Source organism: Scleropages formosus, chromosome 20 (genome assembly GCF_900964775.1).
Source record: "Scleropages formosus chromosome 20, fSclFor1.1, whole genome shotgun sequence".
Lineage (NCBI taxonomy): Eukaryota > Metazoa > Chordata > Actinopteri > Osteoglossiformes > Osteoglossidae > Scleropages > Scleropages formosus.
In genome coordinates this window covers 18,538,189-18,555,461 of record NC_041825.1, presented here as the reverse complement: position 1 = coordinate 18,555,461, position 17,273 = coordinate 18,538,189, and the positions used below count along the sequence as shown (strand labels likewise).

Below are 17,273 nucleotides of genomic sequence, written 5' to 3'. Positions count from 1 at the left end.
GCAGAAAATGTTGATTTCCCACTGCAACCCGCATCGGACAAGTCTATAGCCACCTGGTGACACCAGTAGAAGTTCTTCTTGCTCCCTCTGACCACTGACTCAAGAGCTCTGTCCCTTCTGCCAGTTTGGCCAGGACCGTTTCTCATGTTGCCGCACTCATGTCACATGAGTGATGCAGGCCTGAGGCCACCAGCTCTCTCTGTTGCTCCACAGGCCCAATATCTCCTGAACACGACTGCCATCGTGGATGAGGGAGCGAGTTAGCGTGCCAGAGCAATGAAGTGTGCTGTCGAACACTACGGAGCAGCTTTTAAAAGGGTCGCTGTCTGATGGACGCTAATATATCTGCTGAAGCGTGAATTATTGAGACAGGCGCAGACAGGGAAGGGGAGAGGCAGGAGTGCATATATAAAATAATGATGAGGTAGAGCGGAGCATTTAGACACGACTGAGGCACAAATGTGGTAGGCCACCCGAGAGAGATATGACCCCCTCCACCCTACCTGACCTGGAACCCTCACCTTGTCCATTTCTATATATTAATCTATGTATGCAGTCAGTGATTTGAATGGATGGACGAAAAGGCCATTGTCACATTTGCTTTCTCCAAGGAACGAAGGAGCGTTTCAGCCGGCGACTGCAGGAGTGAGGCCCGCGCAGGCGAGTCAAGGCAATGTCAGGTTTCATTTTCCTCGCCCAGGATGGAGGGTACCCCCCTTGCTGCGGCTTTTTTCACTGTGGCCTGAACCTGTGGTACCTTAATCAACTGAGACATTAATGGGCTTGTCTCCCGGGCTGACCGTACTGCGGAAGGATCTGTAATTTCAATGCAGAGGCAAACCAGAATCATGGAAGGAAAGCAAAATTAGTGTTCTTGGAAATGAAAAACAAGGATTTGTTTTCCAGCATACAGTATCTACCATACTCTGTGAAGAAATGCTCTGCCCTCACCAGGCCTTGGGTAGGTTCAGCTATCTCTTTCTGCTCCAGTGCAGGGCAGACCACTAAAGCGTTGGTCATTTTTGCACATTGCCGGCAGTCATGTTTGTCCCCGGCGTCATCCGAGGGATTCCGTCATGCCTTGGGCAAGGCAGGCTCAGAGGGCGTCAGATGTGGGAGTCGAGGTCAGAGCATAACATTTCTACAGGCTTCTCTCTCTGCGGCCGGAGTGTGGCCCGCAGCCCCTCGCAGCATGAAGTCGACAGCGCTAATTACTCTGTTTTAATGTCTAATTACAGGCAGGATGAGGAAGGTCAAAACTCACAGCTTAGTCTGCCGTTGTGCCTTTCTCCTTGAAAAACATGGAGTGCTTTTACTCCGTGCGATAACGTGGCTTTATGAACATTGCGTACGATTCTTAATTTATTTTACTTACATTTATTATGTCCTATAAATGTAACTCAACACACCTTAGTTGTACTGAGGTGTAATTTTAAAAATACTCTATGTATTTGCTTAGACACCTACTCACAGAGGATATAATATACAGTATTCTTTCTAGTTCGTGCTCATTACAAATTATTTATTTCGATGCGTTTCCTTTGTATTGACTTTTTTTTACATTATTTATTTTTTAAGACCAAAAGAAACATACATTCTCAGGTGTTGGGGTAGAGGCTCTTACATAGGAGCAGCAACAGCACAAAGAGCAGTATGAGTAGCACATGATCCATAGTAAGAACAGAAGCTTCTGGAAAAGATTCACAACATGCTTTCTGAAAGGATCGATCTCATTAGAAAAGCAGGGTGTGTGATGGGGGAATGCAGGATTTAAAAAAGATTAAATCACTTGTGAATAGGTAGGGTAAGATAAGAGTATGTGAGGTTGAGTAGAATTCAACTCATGGTGACCACTGATGTGGTTTTCACCGTAAGGCAGGGTATGGAAGTGGTTTTAAAATTGACTATTGTTTTTTTTTTTTCCAAGGTGGTGCGGCGGTACAGTAGGTTTGGCTGGGTCCTGCTATCTGGTGGGTCTGGGGTTCGAGTCTCGCTTGGGGTGCCTTGTGACATATTGGTGTCCTGGGTGTGTCCCCTCCCCGTCCAGCCTTGTGCCCTGTGTTGCTGGGTTAGGCTCTGGTTTAGCGCCACCCTTCTTGGGACAAGCAGCTTCAGCCAGTGTGTGTTTCTTTTTCCATGTGTCTTTGAATTGCTAAAACAGGGAGACCATGCAATCTGTGCTGGATTCAGATATAATGGCAGTTTTACGTCCTGCAGGGCACCAGCACTACTCGCTGTGCCACTGTACCACAAAAATATGCACTCTTGTAAATATAGTCTTTGTTTTCTACTACAAGACAGCCTGAGAAGAACACTGGGCACAAAGGGCGCTAAAAGTGAGACAATTTGTGTGCCGTAATAGGCTCAGTTCTCCAGACTTCACTGAACTCTGTCATATCTCCCACTGAATTCATATTTCTAGCTGGAAACCGAGGGCCAAGTGTGCTACCAGCCAAAGTACAGGGTGAGTACACAGTTTTTCTGTGCACATGAGGGCGACTGGAGAGGAGTCACAAAGAGCGTGTGCCTTTCGTGTATAACTCCCCCAACACACACACACACACACACACACACACACACACACACCGGCACAGGCTCTCAAAGTCAGAGTGTTTGTTACAGGGTGAGTAATGCACAAAAACTATCAATATATAGTATCACTGGCCTTTGTCCTTAAGAAAGAAGATTTTGCTTCAAAGCCCACTTGATGCCGAATTGTCTCATTTGTCTGCCAGTTAATGTACATCTCCTCTGAGTTGTGTGCATTTTAATACCTTTTCTTAAAATTCCTGCATATACACAGTACTTCCACTGCTCCACATGGGTTTTATTTAATATTTTGCATCGTTTTTCCCCCCTCATCCTTGCTTTTAGTCTTAATTAACAAATGCCCTCTGGTGTAATTTTGGGTAATTCTTTGCCTTCATAAAAAAAAGAAACTCCTTTATAAAAACACCCATGTGTCAGGGAAACAAGGCAGCCATTTCACATAATTTCATACCAGAGTTTATCTTGCGATGAAAACTGCACACAGTGCAACTGCTTCACGCACATTAATTAAAAGCCATCTAATTCCCCGTTTGGAGATTACTGTACATCTGACAGAGATGACGATCAGATCATGTCCAGCTGTCATTCATCACAGCGGTGCTCAAGGTACAGTGAGCGCTATCACATGTCATATCATTTCCAGACTTTGATGTTATTTGGGCGAGATAACACTATAAAAACGCATCTTCTCACTCACAGGGAGATTGTTTGCTCTTCCTTCACTACTGAATGTGTCCTTGGTGTTTTAAGCTATGCGGACATAATGACTGCAAACATAGGCCCTGCTCTGTATGTTTATTGAATGGATATGATTATTTTATGCGCTGAGTCAACATTAAAGCCAGCCATGGAAAGAGAGACTGAAAGTACTTATGCCTGATGGGATGCTAGAGAGATTTGTCCACTGGTGTAATATTTCACTGTCTGTTAATTTCCTTTATATATGTACAAATGTAATTAATCCATGTTTTAATTCTAGGTCAGCAGGTACATTAAAATGATTAATTACATGCTATTAGGTAGCATGACAGTTACGGACAAAGACTTGCAGACAGTTAAGTAATGAATTAATAATCATGTATATTTCTGCAGTATTTGATATTAGTAGCAGGGTCATATGAAGTCCCATCCTTGCAAGATGTCTACATTTCTTTTCATTCGAAGACTTTGCATATTTCATTCACATTTGAGACATGCCTATAGTACTCTAACCCTAGAACACGGGACTGGGGAAATATGGGATGCTGCATGGGTGCCTCTGTGTGTGTATTTGCATTGACACTGCTATATCGTCAGTTTCCCGCTGGTGGACAGCTGGATACAGACTACACCCTCTTATAATGTCATAATGTCACGCCCTGTTGTAAGAAGGAAAATTTTTTCCTGATTAGCCACAGTGAACTCATTCAGGCCTCTCCCCTGCTGTCTGAGACCTGCAGGAATCAAATAAATTGACTATCTTGTGGATTGGAAGGACATCTTCCAGCTTTCTGGCTGCAGGTTTGAGCTGGTCTGCAACCACCCTGCTGTGCTGGATGGACGGGACTCAGAACACAGAGCTTTCAGACTAAAGGAGCCTTTCAAAGCGATGGCTGATGAAGGCTGCTTTCAAGGAAGGAAGACTGGGAAGAACTGATTAATTCTTTCAAGTGGTCTCTAATTCAGCATGACTCAGTCTGGCTGATCGGTGGATTCACACAGGCATTTCCATCCTTCACAACATACTCCTCTGAGATGCACGTATCTTGAAGTGAAACTCTGGTTTTAACAGAAACACCTGCCATGTCTATTGAGATGTAAAGACGAGCCATTAATAGGGTGGCCAAGAGTTGCACTCAGCTTTACATTTGTTTTTATTCAGCTGATGCTCAACGTCCAGTGGTTTATCCCTTTATGCAGCTGGGTAATTTCTACTGGAGAAATTCAGGCTAAGTACCTTGCTCAAAGGGTACTGCAGCAGGAGGGGAGATAACACACGCCCTTCAAGTGGGAGGCAGCGGCTCTCGCCACTGTGCCACCTGCTGTCTTCTGCTGCCCTGCTGCTGCTTACCTGCCATTTGGGAAACCTTCAGCTGTTAAAAAAGCACAACACTGATATTTACTGCAGAGCACCTGTGTAGTTTTCTATTAAAACAGAGTGAAAAACCATTTGTCGTTCAGGTATTCATACAGTAATAGTGTGTATCAGGACGAGCCGCATCGTGTGTACAGTATGTCACCATTTTGTTCAGTGTGACTACACTCACATGGCATGTATCGGTGCTGAGTGGTCATGGGTTTTCGTTTTGACAGGTGCTTATGTCTGTACAAATGTGAAAGCGTAAAGTTATTAAGAAGCACATCAGAAAAATGATGTGGCAAAGGATCAGTGGTGGGGAATCATGTGTGCGTGAAGGTGCAAATAGGTCTGGCATTCTTTAAACTCATGCTTTGGGATTCACTCTGTCCTGCTGAAGCAGGCGATGCTCATCAAATATGGCGTGAAACAGAATGGGACAGCCAAAGGAAGCAAGCTGTGCGCGTAGCCTTGCTGGACCCCGGTCCAAGACCACTGCTGTAGCAGGACATGAGGGCTTTTGGTCAGGGTCCTTGCATCGCTGTGAGCTCGCTGCTTTCCCAGCTCCAGCGCTTTGTTGTGGAACAGCGGTGGGCATGCAGCCCAGTCCATCCCTGCAGTAAACAGTGGACTCGCACCTGATGGGATGCGAAGGGGCCCTCGGGAGCCGTCATTACGATGCACATAATCCTTGATAAGCAGCTCCGTTAAGGAGCGGCTGGAGGGGAGGGCCAGGCGACTGGCATGCCAGGGCTCTCCTGCGTTAGGGCTCTCGGAGGAGAATGCTTCTGGCATCCGCTCCTAGCCCCCACGGGACCCTTCCTGTGTGTTCTCCTTCATTAAAATTCATCTTGTTTGTGCCGCATCCCGACTATGGCTTTTTTAACGGCTTGAATGCCATTTATTTGCCTTACTTTTAACTGTGCTTTCAGTTTAAAGAGGGCCCTTACTTGATTCCTCAAATTGCCTCCCAGTGAAATGTTTTTGCTTTCCACTGTAATGTTTGCATTTTTCTTGACTCTGTGTGTGATTCTGTCTTTTGCTGCGGCTCATTTATGCCACATTTGCTGTGTGTCGCATCTAGTAAAAGCATATGCTGTAGTTACATACGAACAAGCTGATGCGATTTTATTATCCGCTCACTTGAGTGGTGCTACAATTCTTCACTGAAGATTCCTTTGTATTTAATACGGGGTTGGCTGTAATTATATATTGGGCATTAGTGTTGGCATTACGGCTTTTTAAATTATAAAAGAGTCATTTTGGTTAATTATAACGAGTAATAAAACTGAGAGAGAGACACTATTCTGAAACCATCTTGAGACCTAACAGACAATGTGTGGTTGTGTCGTGACCTCTGGTTCCTGCACTTGCTGGTCCAATTCCTCCATAGCCAGTCCAGGCAGGATGAGCTTCACATGGGGAACCCGAGAGCATAATACGTAACAGATTGCTTTTTGATTGGAAGTGGTTAATGAAATCTTTTTTACACTGATGCCTCTAACACAAAGTCGTTAAAGAGATAAGCCTTCGCTAAATGGCCCGTTTACATGCCAGCCAATGAGATCTCAGTGAGGAGTTCATTAAGAATAAATAAATTAATTAATTCATAACACACACACACATTTTCAGAACCGCTTGTCCCAGATGGGGTCACGGGGAACCAGAGCCTAACCCGGCAACTCAGGGCGTAAGGCCAGAGGGGACACACCCAGGATGGGACGCCAGTCCGTCGCAAGGCACCCCAAGCGGGACTCGAACCCCAGACCCACCGGAAAGCAGGACCGTGGTTCAACCCACTGCGCCACTGCACCCCCTCTTTAATTCATAACATAAATAAATAAATAAGTAAAGCTCTTCCTGAGATGTCTCTTGAAGCAGAACCATTATGCCCAGGCTCAGATGTGTCCCGTGAGCTCAAGGCCCTGTCAACTTCGAACAGACCATGAACTCTTTGTTTGCTATGTATTGCAGTATTATCATTTTACAGTGTGTTATTCTATAATAACATTTTCATCAATATTATTAACTGTTATAAGGTACCTTTCTGCCACTGCTGTAAAAATAATTTTGCAATACGTTATGGTCGAGGGGGCTTGCTGAGATAATGATATTTGTCAATTGCCAATTGCTGTGGTTCTTCATCAACCAAGTGACAGTTCAGTTAGGCAGAACTGTTATTTTATACACTAACAAACTCCAGCTTTTCTCATCTGCCAAAACATCTGACTCAGAAATGAGCCCCTGTATACCTGGGATTTAATCAGTGTCATATGCTCCTTCCCAGATATTTAGGTTTTCGTGAGATAAGGTTCTGTTCTGTAAAATTTTGATAACATCTTGAACATGCCCCAGGTCAGTTTGTCAAAATCCATACTGTGCCTATGGCATATTTGCTGATTTATTTTAGGGAAGTTAAAAACAATCTGTTCGACCTCATCAACACAGAGTTTTTAGTCAGCATGGTCTGAGTCTTTCTGGAAATGTTACTGACTTGGGCAGGAGGTGGTGCGGGGGTAGTAGAGGGGGTCTTGCGAGCTGGAGCAGTGTCTGCAGCTGAGACAATGTGCGTCTGCACGTCGGGATCACGAGGAATAATGCATTCAAATATATGCTAATTTATTTTCCCTGAAACAGGGTAGATAAGTGATTAACATTTCCTACCTGATCCCAGCATCGCATTTCTGCGGGGATGTGAGGGGGTGCCGGAGGTTGCCGTGGTTCCTCACGAGTTCACGCTGTGCTGCTTTCGGTCCCAGGCTCCCCTTCCCCTTCCAAGTTCCCTCGGGGGCACTTTGCCCCTCACTCCATCTGCGTACTGGGCATCCTTATGGGCATCCTGTTAAACAGTGGGCCGCTCCAGTTGGATTTGACTGTTGTGACCTGCCCCTAGATGGATGAAGATAAACTTTATTGAAAATACAGACCTCTGAGTAGGTACTCATCGCTTTTTATGCTTTTACCTTAATTTTGTTGCATAACTAATGCATTTTCTAAATCATCTACCAATTTTGCCCTTTTATTCTGTTATAGATCGTACAAATGAAAAGTTCCAGGAAGTCCTTCTTGTTCTCCTTTCCTCTTCCAAGGATAATTCATAAGCCTGTGAAAGCACTGGAACCCTGTGGAAAGCCACAGAGCCACTTCCTTTAATTGTCAATCCCAGAAACAAGGGTAATGATGGCAGATGTAATTTCTAGATGAGTCAAGCTGAGCAGGAAATCTGGCTGCTAAACCTCAGTAAATATCCTTGCAGCTGGGGTGTATTAATGTACTTTTTATGGGCATCAGGGTCAGCAGGGAAATCAGTTTCAGGCCAGTCTGTAGCCAGTGTCCATGGAGCGGTGTAGCCTGAATATGGTCTTTGTTGCCGGGATCTCGAAGATAGTTAAAGAGAACAGCCAATAGTAGACCTACATCATGCTAGTGCCAATGGCAACACATTTGAAATATGACAAAAGCCACATTAAAGTGTGTCATGAAGAGGTTTTGGGGTCAGCTTCACTCTCCAAACCTCTTAAAGTAACTTCCTCAGAAGGAAAGGGGAGGAGATGCAGTCAGCAGCGCTCAGCCCTCCAGCCCAGGCCTTTTCATAATCCTCGCTCGGCAGCACTGACACGTGCCTTTCTGAGAGTTTGAAAGGCACAAAAGCAGTTTTGGGCGACCGCCTCGCTGGCAGAGGCTGGAGAGCAGGCCTCGGAGACATGGCCAGCCAAAAGCTGATAACATGTGGGAACTGGGTCAGAGCCTGGGGTCAGTAGCACATGAACATGAAAGATATGCTTTTCACTCGAGACACCCAGGCAGCAGTGCATCAATTAATTTGTCTCAAAACCCCATTTTGGTCTCTCCACCTCCCTCTCTCCTTTTCCCGCTCTCTCTTCTTCCCATCTACACAGTGTTGGGGGGTCTGGAGTCCCGTGGGGTCCTCCGCAAGATTAGCGACATGCTGGAGGTCATCATGAAGAGGGTCGATGCCCTAGCCAAGCTGGGCAACAACAGTGACTCCCGCAGGCTCGATGAACTAAGCTCTGCCATCAACAGGTATGGGAAACCAGAGGCAGACACACCCCTCTGACAGTGTGCTGGGTTCATCTTTCAATAACACTGAAACTCTTACAGGAGAAAGATATATTGACTTTTCTAATGAAATATAAGACATTTTCTGTTTCATATAAATATAAATTTCAATAAATACACACACATTTTCAGAACCACTTGTCCCATATGGGGTCACGGAGCCTACCCAGTAACATAGGGCGTAAGGCCGGAGGGGGAGGGGACACACCCAGGACAGGATGCCAGTCTGTCACAAGGCACCCCAAGCGGGACTTGAACCCTAGACCCACCCGAGAACAGGACTGTGGTCCAACCCACTGCGTCACCACACCCTCTAAATATAAATGCAATAACTTTAAATGTATTTGGCAACAGATTCATCTGTGCATAAGTATTTAAGAATAAATTTGTATGTTATACATGTGGTGTACACACACTTTGTTTTGTATTTTTAATTAGTATTTATTCATTTAGCTGATGCCTTTCTCTAAGGCAAAATATGATATTGTGTACTAAGCTACTTAGTGGTTTATATATTTATACTGTTGGATAACTTCTAGTGCATCAGTTCAGGGTAAATATCCTGTTCAAGGGTTTTTTCGCAATTGGTAGTATCCTTAGAATGCAAGGTGATGACCTAAACCACTACACTACATATTACTCCAGACATCCCTTTATGCAAATACGTATAAATGCATATATTCTAATGCAGTGTATATTGGTACATGTTTTGTTCAGACATAACATTGGGTATGTTTCTACATGTTCTCTACTTATAGGCCTGTTGGAGATACTGACTGGTTTTTCTCTATGTGGATCATAGGAAACAGATATTATCTTTAAACATTCTGGATGAGTCTGCCCTCCATTTCCCGTTGGCTCCTGCTAGGTTCCCCTCTGAGGTGATCTCCTCTTTGTTATGTGCTCTGACAGCCCTTTCATGGTGGCATCGGGGAGCGATTTAGCGCCTGTCCCCGTTTCCCCAGCACAGCCTTGGCTGTCACCTGAGATGATCCCTCATTTCCACAGTGTCAGTGTCAGGGGGCATTTTTCAAAGACCGTGAAGGACATAGGAGAGAAAAAAACAGCAGAGAGGTGAGCCCAGCTGAAAGTGGTGTCAGATTCAGGGTTATGTATCAGCCATCTTTCCATCACACTGAAAGGCGGCTCTGCTGGGCCATCCTGGAGCCAAGGCCATATACACCACCCGTCTACCTGTCTGTGAAGTCTATACCTTCTTCCAAGCCAGGATGGAAAGGAGGAAGATTTCAGTTAAAGTCTAACTCTCCCCAGACGATTAGCCTCGGCTGAGCTCCCAAGCAGGGCGTACCCACCAGCACCTCATCTCAGGGCAGTGGTATATTCCCAGGACTCACCTTCCTGCACCCTCTCAGGTTCTGCATAGTCACAGGAGACCTCCTCAGCCATGGCCCCAACAATTTTTGTCATCTTCTGCTCAGGGCACGCATTTGAACATCAGCATATCCCTGTTGCCGGAGCACCCCCCTTTGGTTCAGTTTGGTGGCATCACATACTCCGGTGCGTTAGTAATTTCGCACAGTGTATCTAGCACATCATACCGTGCTCTTGAACAGACACTCATGTTCAGCACAATTGGATTTGTCTTCTCTTTTGTTGTAAGGGCTAATAATCTGCAATCATAATTATTACTGCTTGCAGTAATAGCTGATTATCTGTAGCCAGGGCATTTTCGTCTTGTTTTTTGTTTGTTATGTTGGAAATAAGTTAATGACCGTGTATACAATGAGAATGGTCCCTGCAAGTCTTTTGTTGGTCTTTCTCATAGAGATGGTCCAAGTGGAAATGGCAGTTGATTTACAGACGTAAATCTGTACTATACACTATTGCTGTTCCCCCGAGATACTATAATACTTTAGATATTAATTTATACTATACACTTTTGCTGTTAGCAATCTTCATCTGTTTTGTGAACTTGTGCTTTTGTGATTGTTCGTGGTAGTATCTCAGACTAACAGCATCTCTTGGAGGATCGCTCACAAGGGGGCGGATGTGTAGGGTGTGATTAATGTGCCTTGTTACAGGTATGCGGAGATCTTAAGAAAACAACACGTTTTAATACCTCTTCCACCATATTACTTTGATGCCATGTGTGTTGGAGAAATTGACCTCCAAAGAGGTCGTAGCAGCTGGAATACAGCTTTAATGAGCAGAGGAATGCATCTTCGGGAAGTGGGTCACGGTCTGTTGCCCAGCATCGACCAGGGGGCGAGGGATGGGACTGAGCGGGGAGCGTGACACAGAAACACATTTTCTGCACAATGCCTCTCTGGTGCCGCAGTTTGAACAGCCTTGTTTGTTTTGCTTACGGTCTGGAAAGCAGGTGTGTGACTTGGTGCGGCCGACCCGGCGGGCCCCCGCGGCCCAGTTGAGGTGACACAAAGTGCAGCCAGTCTGGGCAGAGGTCCAGAAGAGAGCCAAGGAATCCCGACTCTACCGTCGATTTCTCCCGCAGCGGGGAAGCGGATGGGTCCGCTGCTGGCAGTCAGAGTTTAATTCAAGCCTTTTTATTTTTTTCCCCCAGTAACTCACCGTGGTCTCTTGTTCTTTTTGGGTAGGGACACAGATCTGGCCCTGGAGGGAATGAGGGGGTGGTGTTGATGTCAGCGGGGGGGATGTTGATGGGCCTGTGCTGACACCCTCCGACAGAGCTTGGCCCCAGCAACTCCCATAGTGGTCGACACCACGCGCTTGTAGCAGGGAATGCGAAGTGATGTCTGAAGGCTCCAGCCATGATTTGCCCACAGGGCAGGCGGTGTTCAGGGAGGAAGAGCTCTGCTTTAGCTGCACCGGGGGGTTGGGGGGGTGATGCTCATGGCTTGCCACGCGTATAAACATTATAGATTCTGCCACATCTCTCAGTAAGTGCTAATAGCTGCTCATGAAACATACAGGGCAGTAAAAAGAGATTTTGTCAGGGCTTCAAGGCCACACAAAACAGCTGGCAGTGTGGATTTCTGATTTCACAGTGTCTTAGAAGTCACCATGGCAGTTCAATGTGGATGGATGAATACTGTGCAGTTTGAGGTGCTTATGCGGGAAGTGGGAATTACTGTGGGTAAAGTGTCGTGGAGCAATTTTCCTCTCATTCCTCTCCTTTTGTCTTGATCCCTCCTTTTCATCTCTTCTTTCCTTCCCATCCGTCATGTGAAAAATATCTATCCTTTCCTTTTTTGCCTACATCCTGTTTTAACAGATACGAGTCAGCATACAGTTGGGACATGTTTTTTCATTGGCTTTTGTTGTGTGTACAGCGCAACTTTGGCCACAGCCTAACTGTGAAAAATGAGAAGATCGTTGTAGAAACACACAAAGGGAATGTTTTACCTTCTGAACAATGTCACTGCTAGTCTCTCCAATCATGAAAATAAACAAGGCAATGATAATTAAATAGCATAGGGATGTATTTGCAGATGTGGAATAAGGAGATATGAAATCAAAAGATAATGTAATTATAATTTTCTAATTAAAAATGTAAAACCAAAAACTCTAAGGATGTGTTATCTGTTTTTTTTTTTTCCCTGTTCCAGAAGTTAACTACTCTCTCCTCTTTTTCACTCCTACTCGGGTCTATCACCCCCTCTGCGGGTGATGTCTGAAACTGACAGGCAGGGCGAGGGAGGTCCAGCGATGAGGTTACAGGTGTCAGTGAGTGGCGGAGGGGCCAAACCAGCTGCGAGCTGAGGGAAAAGGGATGGGGGGGGTCACCCCAGAGAGCAGGCAAGCTGACGGCTGGCATTTAAGGAAGGTCATCCCAGCGACTGAAGGGGAATATCTGTAATGCTTATTTAAAAAGTATTACAGCCGCTTCGCTGGCAGAGCTGTGCTGTGTCGCTGAGTCTCTTAAGCCGTGGCGGAGTGAATTATTTTTATATTTGGCATGCGACACATACTCTGAGCTAAGATAGAGATTATAGTTGTGTGTGGTGCACGCATACAGAAACCTCTAAAGGGGAGAAGGTACTGCCTGGAGTATCTATCCATCTTAAATGTCACTAATAAGGAATTTGGATCTGTATGCCAGAGTAACACTTCAGCTGATGAGAAGTCTAGGATGGAAGGAGGATTGCCCGCATGGCTCATTGGGGTTTATCCGGCTTCTATATGGCACACTCAGGAAGTCCAGAACACAAAGGCAGTGTATAAGGATGGGTTCCAGAAGGCTTGAAATGTCTCATAAAATGTGAAGGTCTTGACCAAGCTAGCATTGCTGGCCTGTCAGCTTTAAAACACTCCATCTGGGGAGAGAATGCTATTATCCATTTGCAGCTGCGTTTGTGTACTGTACTTTACACCTATGAATTAATGGCACATTCTTTCCCATTGACACGCATGCCGGCAGCTTAGTCCTTTACCTGAGAAGCAGTGAAGCCCCATCTCAACCCTCCATTAGTGTATGAGTACAGTATCTTCTCATCACATTGGTCCAGTGTGGCCAGCTTCCAGAGCAGTGGGTTCTTTTAGAAGGAGCAGCTGAGTAGGCCTGTGTTTTCTTAAACCACCACAAGGCTCACTTGGCACCTGATTGCTCTTGACATAAAGTCAATGAGCGGAGGGTAAGCTCTGCTCTCTCCTTGTTTACAGAAAGCCAGTGATGTCTGGGATGGTACCCATGCTGAGGAATAATATTTTTCTCCGCAGACTAATTTGAACCCTTGCGCCTTGAACAAGTCAGTCACTGCCGAATGGGCCGTGACACACCATCTTTCCCGTTTGGCTGTGGGGTCCCTCTCAACCAAAGACTCAGCACCACTTCATCTTTCCAGCCACTCCGTCTGGATGCATTTGTGATTCCACTCAGTGCTGTTACTATTTTGTCTTCATGTTTCATACCCACATTGTTGACACCACTTCCAGCCCATTCCCTCTGAGTTTGGTAATAAAAAAAACATTCACTTGTTCCTCTCTCTTTCTTATCTCTCAGGGACCAGCTGTAATGCAGTAAGTAACTTTGCCAGCCCAGCGAGCAAATTGTATTGGTGGTGTTAAAAGTTTTCCATTTCACGCTCCATCCAAGTGCCACACAATTAGCATTTCTCCTGCTTGTTAACGTCATTCCATCCCGGGAGAACAAAAAAGGTTGTTTCTCCCAACAATACTCTCATTAATAGAGTAGAAGTACTCTGTTTTTAGACTGCACTGAAGCACTTCTGTCGTTTTCAGTTTGGTTTTCCTCCAAGACATTTTCCATGTTGTAAGTAAGATGGGAGCTGATGAGCGGTGAACACTGAATGTTCTGGAGCAGCCTGTGCGGAAGCCTTAGTGATGATCGATTTTCCTCTGGGTGGGAAGCATTCAGCAGGCTCTCTGGGGGCTGTCTCATGAGCTGACTCCCTCTGAATTGGCAGGTTCCAGCCGGTGGGACTCTTCGAACGCATTCAGGCCATCGCCCAGAACGTGTCCAACATGGCTGTGCGTATGGAGCAGATTCTGCAGCACAGCATGGCCGTAGGCAGAGGTACGGCACGCCTGTGGGAAAGCCTGGGGGAGGTGGGGCTTTGGAGGGTCTGCTGCCACCTAGACTCTGCATAGTCACCAGCTTTCTATGGCCATCAGAAACCTGCTGCAAAATCACCATAAACCCCCCACGTAGTCGTCATACAACTATAAAGACACCACTTAATCATCTGAGTCTCCCAAACATACCTATCACAGTTATCGCAAACCCTCCACGTAGTCATCGCAGTCGTCTTGCACCCTCAACATGGTCATCATACAGTCATCACAAAGCCTTCACGATACTGTCACAGTCATTGCATTCCACACAGCAATCACAGTAATCACAAACCTTCCACATAGTCACCACATAGACACTGCATTGCTGGATAACCTAGTACTTCTTTACCGCTTTCTAAATCAAACTTAGGTTGTGCACATAATCAATACCAAAGGAGCAGAGCAGCTATAAAGTGTTCTCCTTGCGAATATTAATGTTGTCATTTATCAGGAGCATTCATGTAACTGCTACGGGCTCTTGATTTTCTGGTGACTTGTTTCCATTAAGCCCAAAAAGGTTTCTTTCATGCTCACCTTTCCTCTCGGTTCCAGTGCACTATATCACTGTATCTCTTTACAATACGTTAATATGGATTCACACGTGAATTTTTAAAAACCACAACTTTGATTTCATGGTTGTAGCATTTACTTTGTGCTTAGCAGATAGCAAGTGCCTTTATCACTTATTTTGCATTTGAATTAATGTGAAAACTCACACATTGCACAAATGTGTGCGTAAACAGAACAGGCTATCTGGTAGATAAACACTACTATGTATTCAGCTCTGCCTAGTTTACCATCTTACTTTAATGGCCACTTCAATTAAATCATTGCTTTTAAAATACAGAGGCATTAGTGGGAAACTTGGAGGATATGGAGATCATTTCTCAGAAATCTTTTCAGTTGAAACTTTTTGGAGTATTTATGTGCTTTAACTCTGATGGAGGCATATTTCTCTAAGACAAGTGTATTAAGTTCCAAAAACAAACTATAAATACACATCCTGTCAATGATCATGGGAGTCCATATGTATATTTGCAGGAACTGTGGGGTTTGCATTTTGGTTTTAATATGGAAACCCACAATGCAGACAGCCTCCTGAAAGCAGAGGGTTTTTCTCAAGCTTTTTCGCTGTCTCCTGCATAGACTCCCTCCTTTTGAAAACACAACTGATTTCTCCCTTGCCCACCACAGAATTTTCATCAAGTCCCACATATTCCTTTGGATGGAACAGTTGATGTAGAGCCATAAATTCATTCCCAATCACACCAAGGAATCTCAGAAAACAAAGGATCGTTCTAAATCACCCCCTCACCAAAACACAAATCCCCTCCCTGTAGCCAAGTAATTATATGCATATGACACAACAAGGAAATAACACTGATGATAGGAAACGATATACATAAAATGCTATTCTGTAATCAAAGATTCATTCAGATGAAGCAGGCGGACTTTTGTGGCTGGTGATTCATCTTGTTTCCCCGTCAGGTAGACGTGCTCTGAATGCGACTCGGCCTGCTCCCCCAGTCTTCATCTGATCGGCCATCGCACTTTTTCACTGTTTGTCACTGCCATTATTAATGTAATCAAATTGAATGTACTGCAATCTTTTGTCTCTGATCGCTCTCATTCGGCCTGAGCGGCCCCAGGGATAAGAGCGCTACCGGTCGTCTAATTAGGCAAATTGGAGTTGCCAGGGAAGAGTTTTAATCTGGCGGCAGCACTGCCAACCATCAGTTGTTGTGCCCCTTCAAACCCCTCCAATGAATGCAGCGGGCAGCCTTGGCCTTCTGTGTATGTATTTAGGTAGCCCAACAGTGCAATTAATGCAACCATTTACATCTCAATGAGCAAAGGATTTCTCTGAAAAACCCTGAAGCCCTAGGGGACACATGAATGCGGGAAGGAGAGCAGCCGTCCTATGCTCGAAGTGTTGTTGCAGGCTCCTGTTACAGTCTTGCAGTGATTCAGAGTCGTGAAGCTTCTTCCGTAAAAAGTTTATCACGTCTACCCATTTCTCAAAACCTGCTGTTGCCTTATTACAGTACAGTGCATTTTTAAATCATGTGTCTTTCTCTGGAAGCCAGAATGTCATGTTCGAATATCAACTAGTGCTGTTCATTTGGACAGGAAAATTAACTTGTATTAAGGGGTTACAAGTTTTTGAAACAACCTTGTGAGTACATTCAAATAAACATGATTTTATGGATTCTTGATAATGTTAATTAGTTAATGTGATTGTTCCAGCACTAAATCACATGCACAAGCTTAGTTGAGGAACCACGAGCATGTTCATACCTCTGATCCATGTTTTTCCAGTGGTCCGAGATGGAACCAGCAGCCAGTGTGAAGTGCCCAAGGACCCTCGGTACCCAGACTGCTCCAGCAAAGTGGACGTGAGTTTGCACTGTTTGTCTGCATCCTTTTGTTAACCATCACATAGTTATTTCCCATTCCCCTGCAAGGCCTTCACTATGTTCAGTGTACAGGTAGTCATCAATGGCCCTTGAAGGCCACAAAGTATACTGCTTCAGTGCCTCATTTCAATCAACAAGATCATCTCCACACACAATAAAACATAAGAATGAACTTTATATAAGCCTATATTATGCTTTATAGAATATTGTGGCAAGCATGTAAGCAGCAGACCTCTGGTTTGTTTCAGTGGATGCGGGCTCGGTGGACCTCAGATCCCTGCTATGCTTTTTATGGTGTGGACGGCTCGGACTGCTCATTCCTTGTCTACCTGAGTGAGGTGGAGTGGTTCTGCCCCCCACTGGCCTGGAGGAACCACACCAGGCCCCAGCCACCTAAGGTACCAGGCAAGAGACAGGTAAGTTTTCATCTATGCACAGTGGAATATGTAGGCTGAAATCTTGTTTAGGAGGACTAAGTCAAGCAAGTTTCCCAGCTCTTCTTATGCCACTAAGAGCTCAAGACAGGGAGTTAAATGGGTTCCACTGAGACCAGTAATTTGTGTCAGGTGGTTTACTGCTTGGCTGGAACGAAAACCACCTGGACTCTTTAGGACCAAAGTTGAATTTCCGCTCTGTAGAGAAACTGAAAGAGGCTG

At 45.1% G+C, this 17,273-nt stretch overlaps 1 protein-coding gene across 1 annotated transcript in view; it reads left to right on the top strand.

The window, feature by feature from the left end:
• Window positions 1-17,273, top strand: part of mgat5b (alpha-1,6-mannosylglycoprotein 6-beta-N-acetylglucosaminyltransferase B) — a 92,138-nt gene that overhangs the window by 17,587 nt on the left and 57,278 nt on the right. Inside the window, exons 4-7 of the mRNA XM_018761611.1 lie at window positions 8,506-8,650; window positions 14,053-14,162; window positions 16,520-16,596; window positions 16,866-17,033. Coding sequence (XP_018617127.1) covers window positions 8,506-8,650; window positions 14,053-14,162; window positions 16,520-16,596; window positions 16,866-17,033 — 500 coding nt within the window. The remainder of the gene's footprint in view (window positions 1-8,505; window positions 8,651-14,052; window positions 14,163-16,519; window positions 16,597-16,865; window positions 17,034-17,273) is intronic.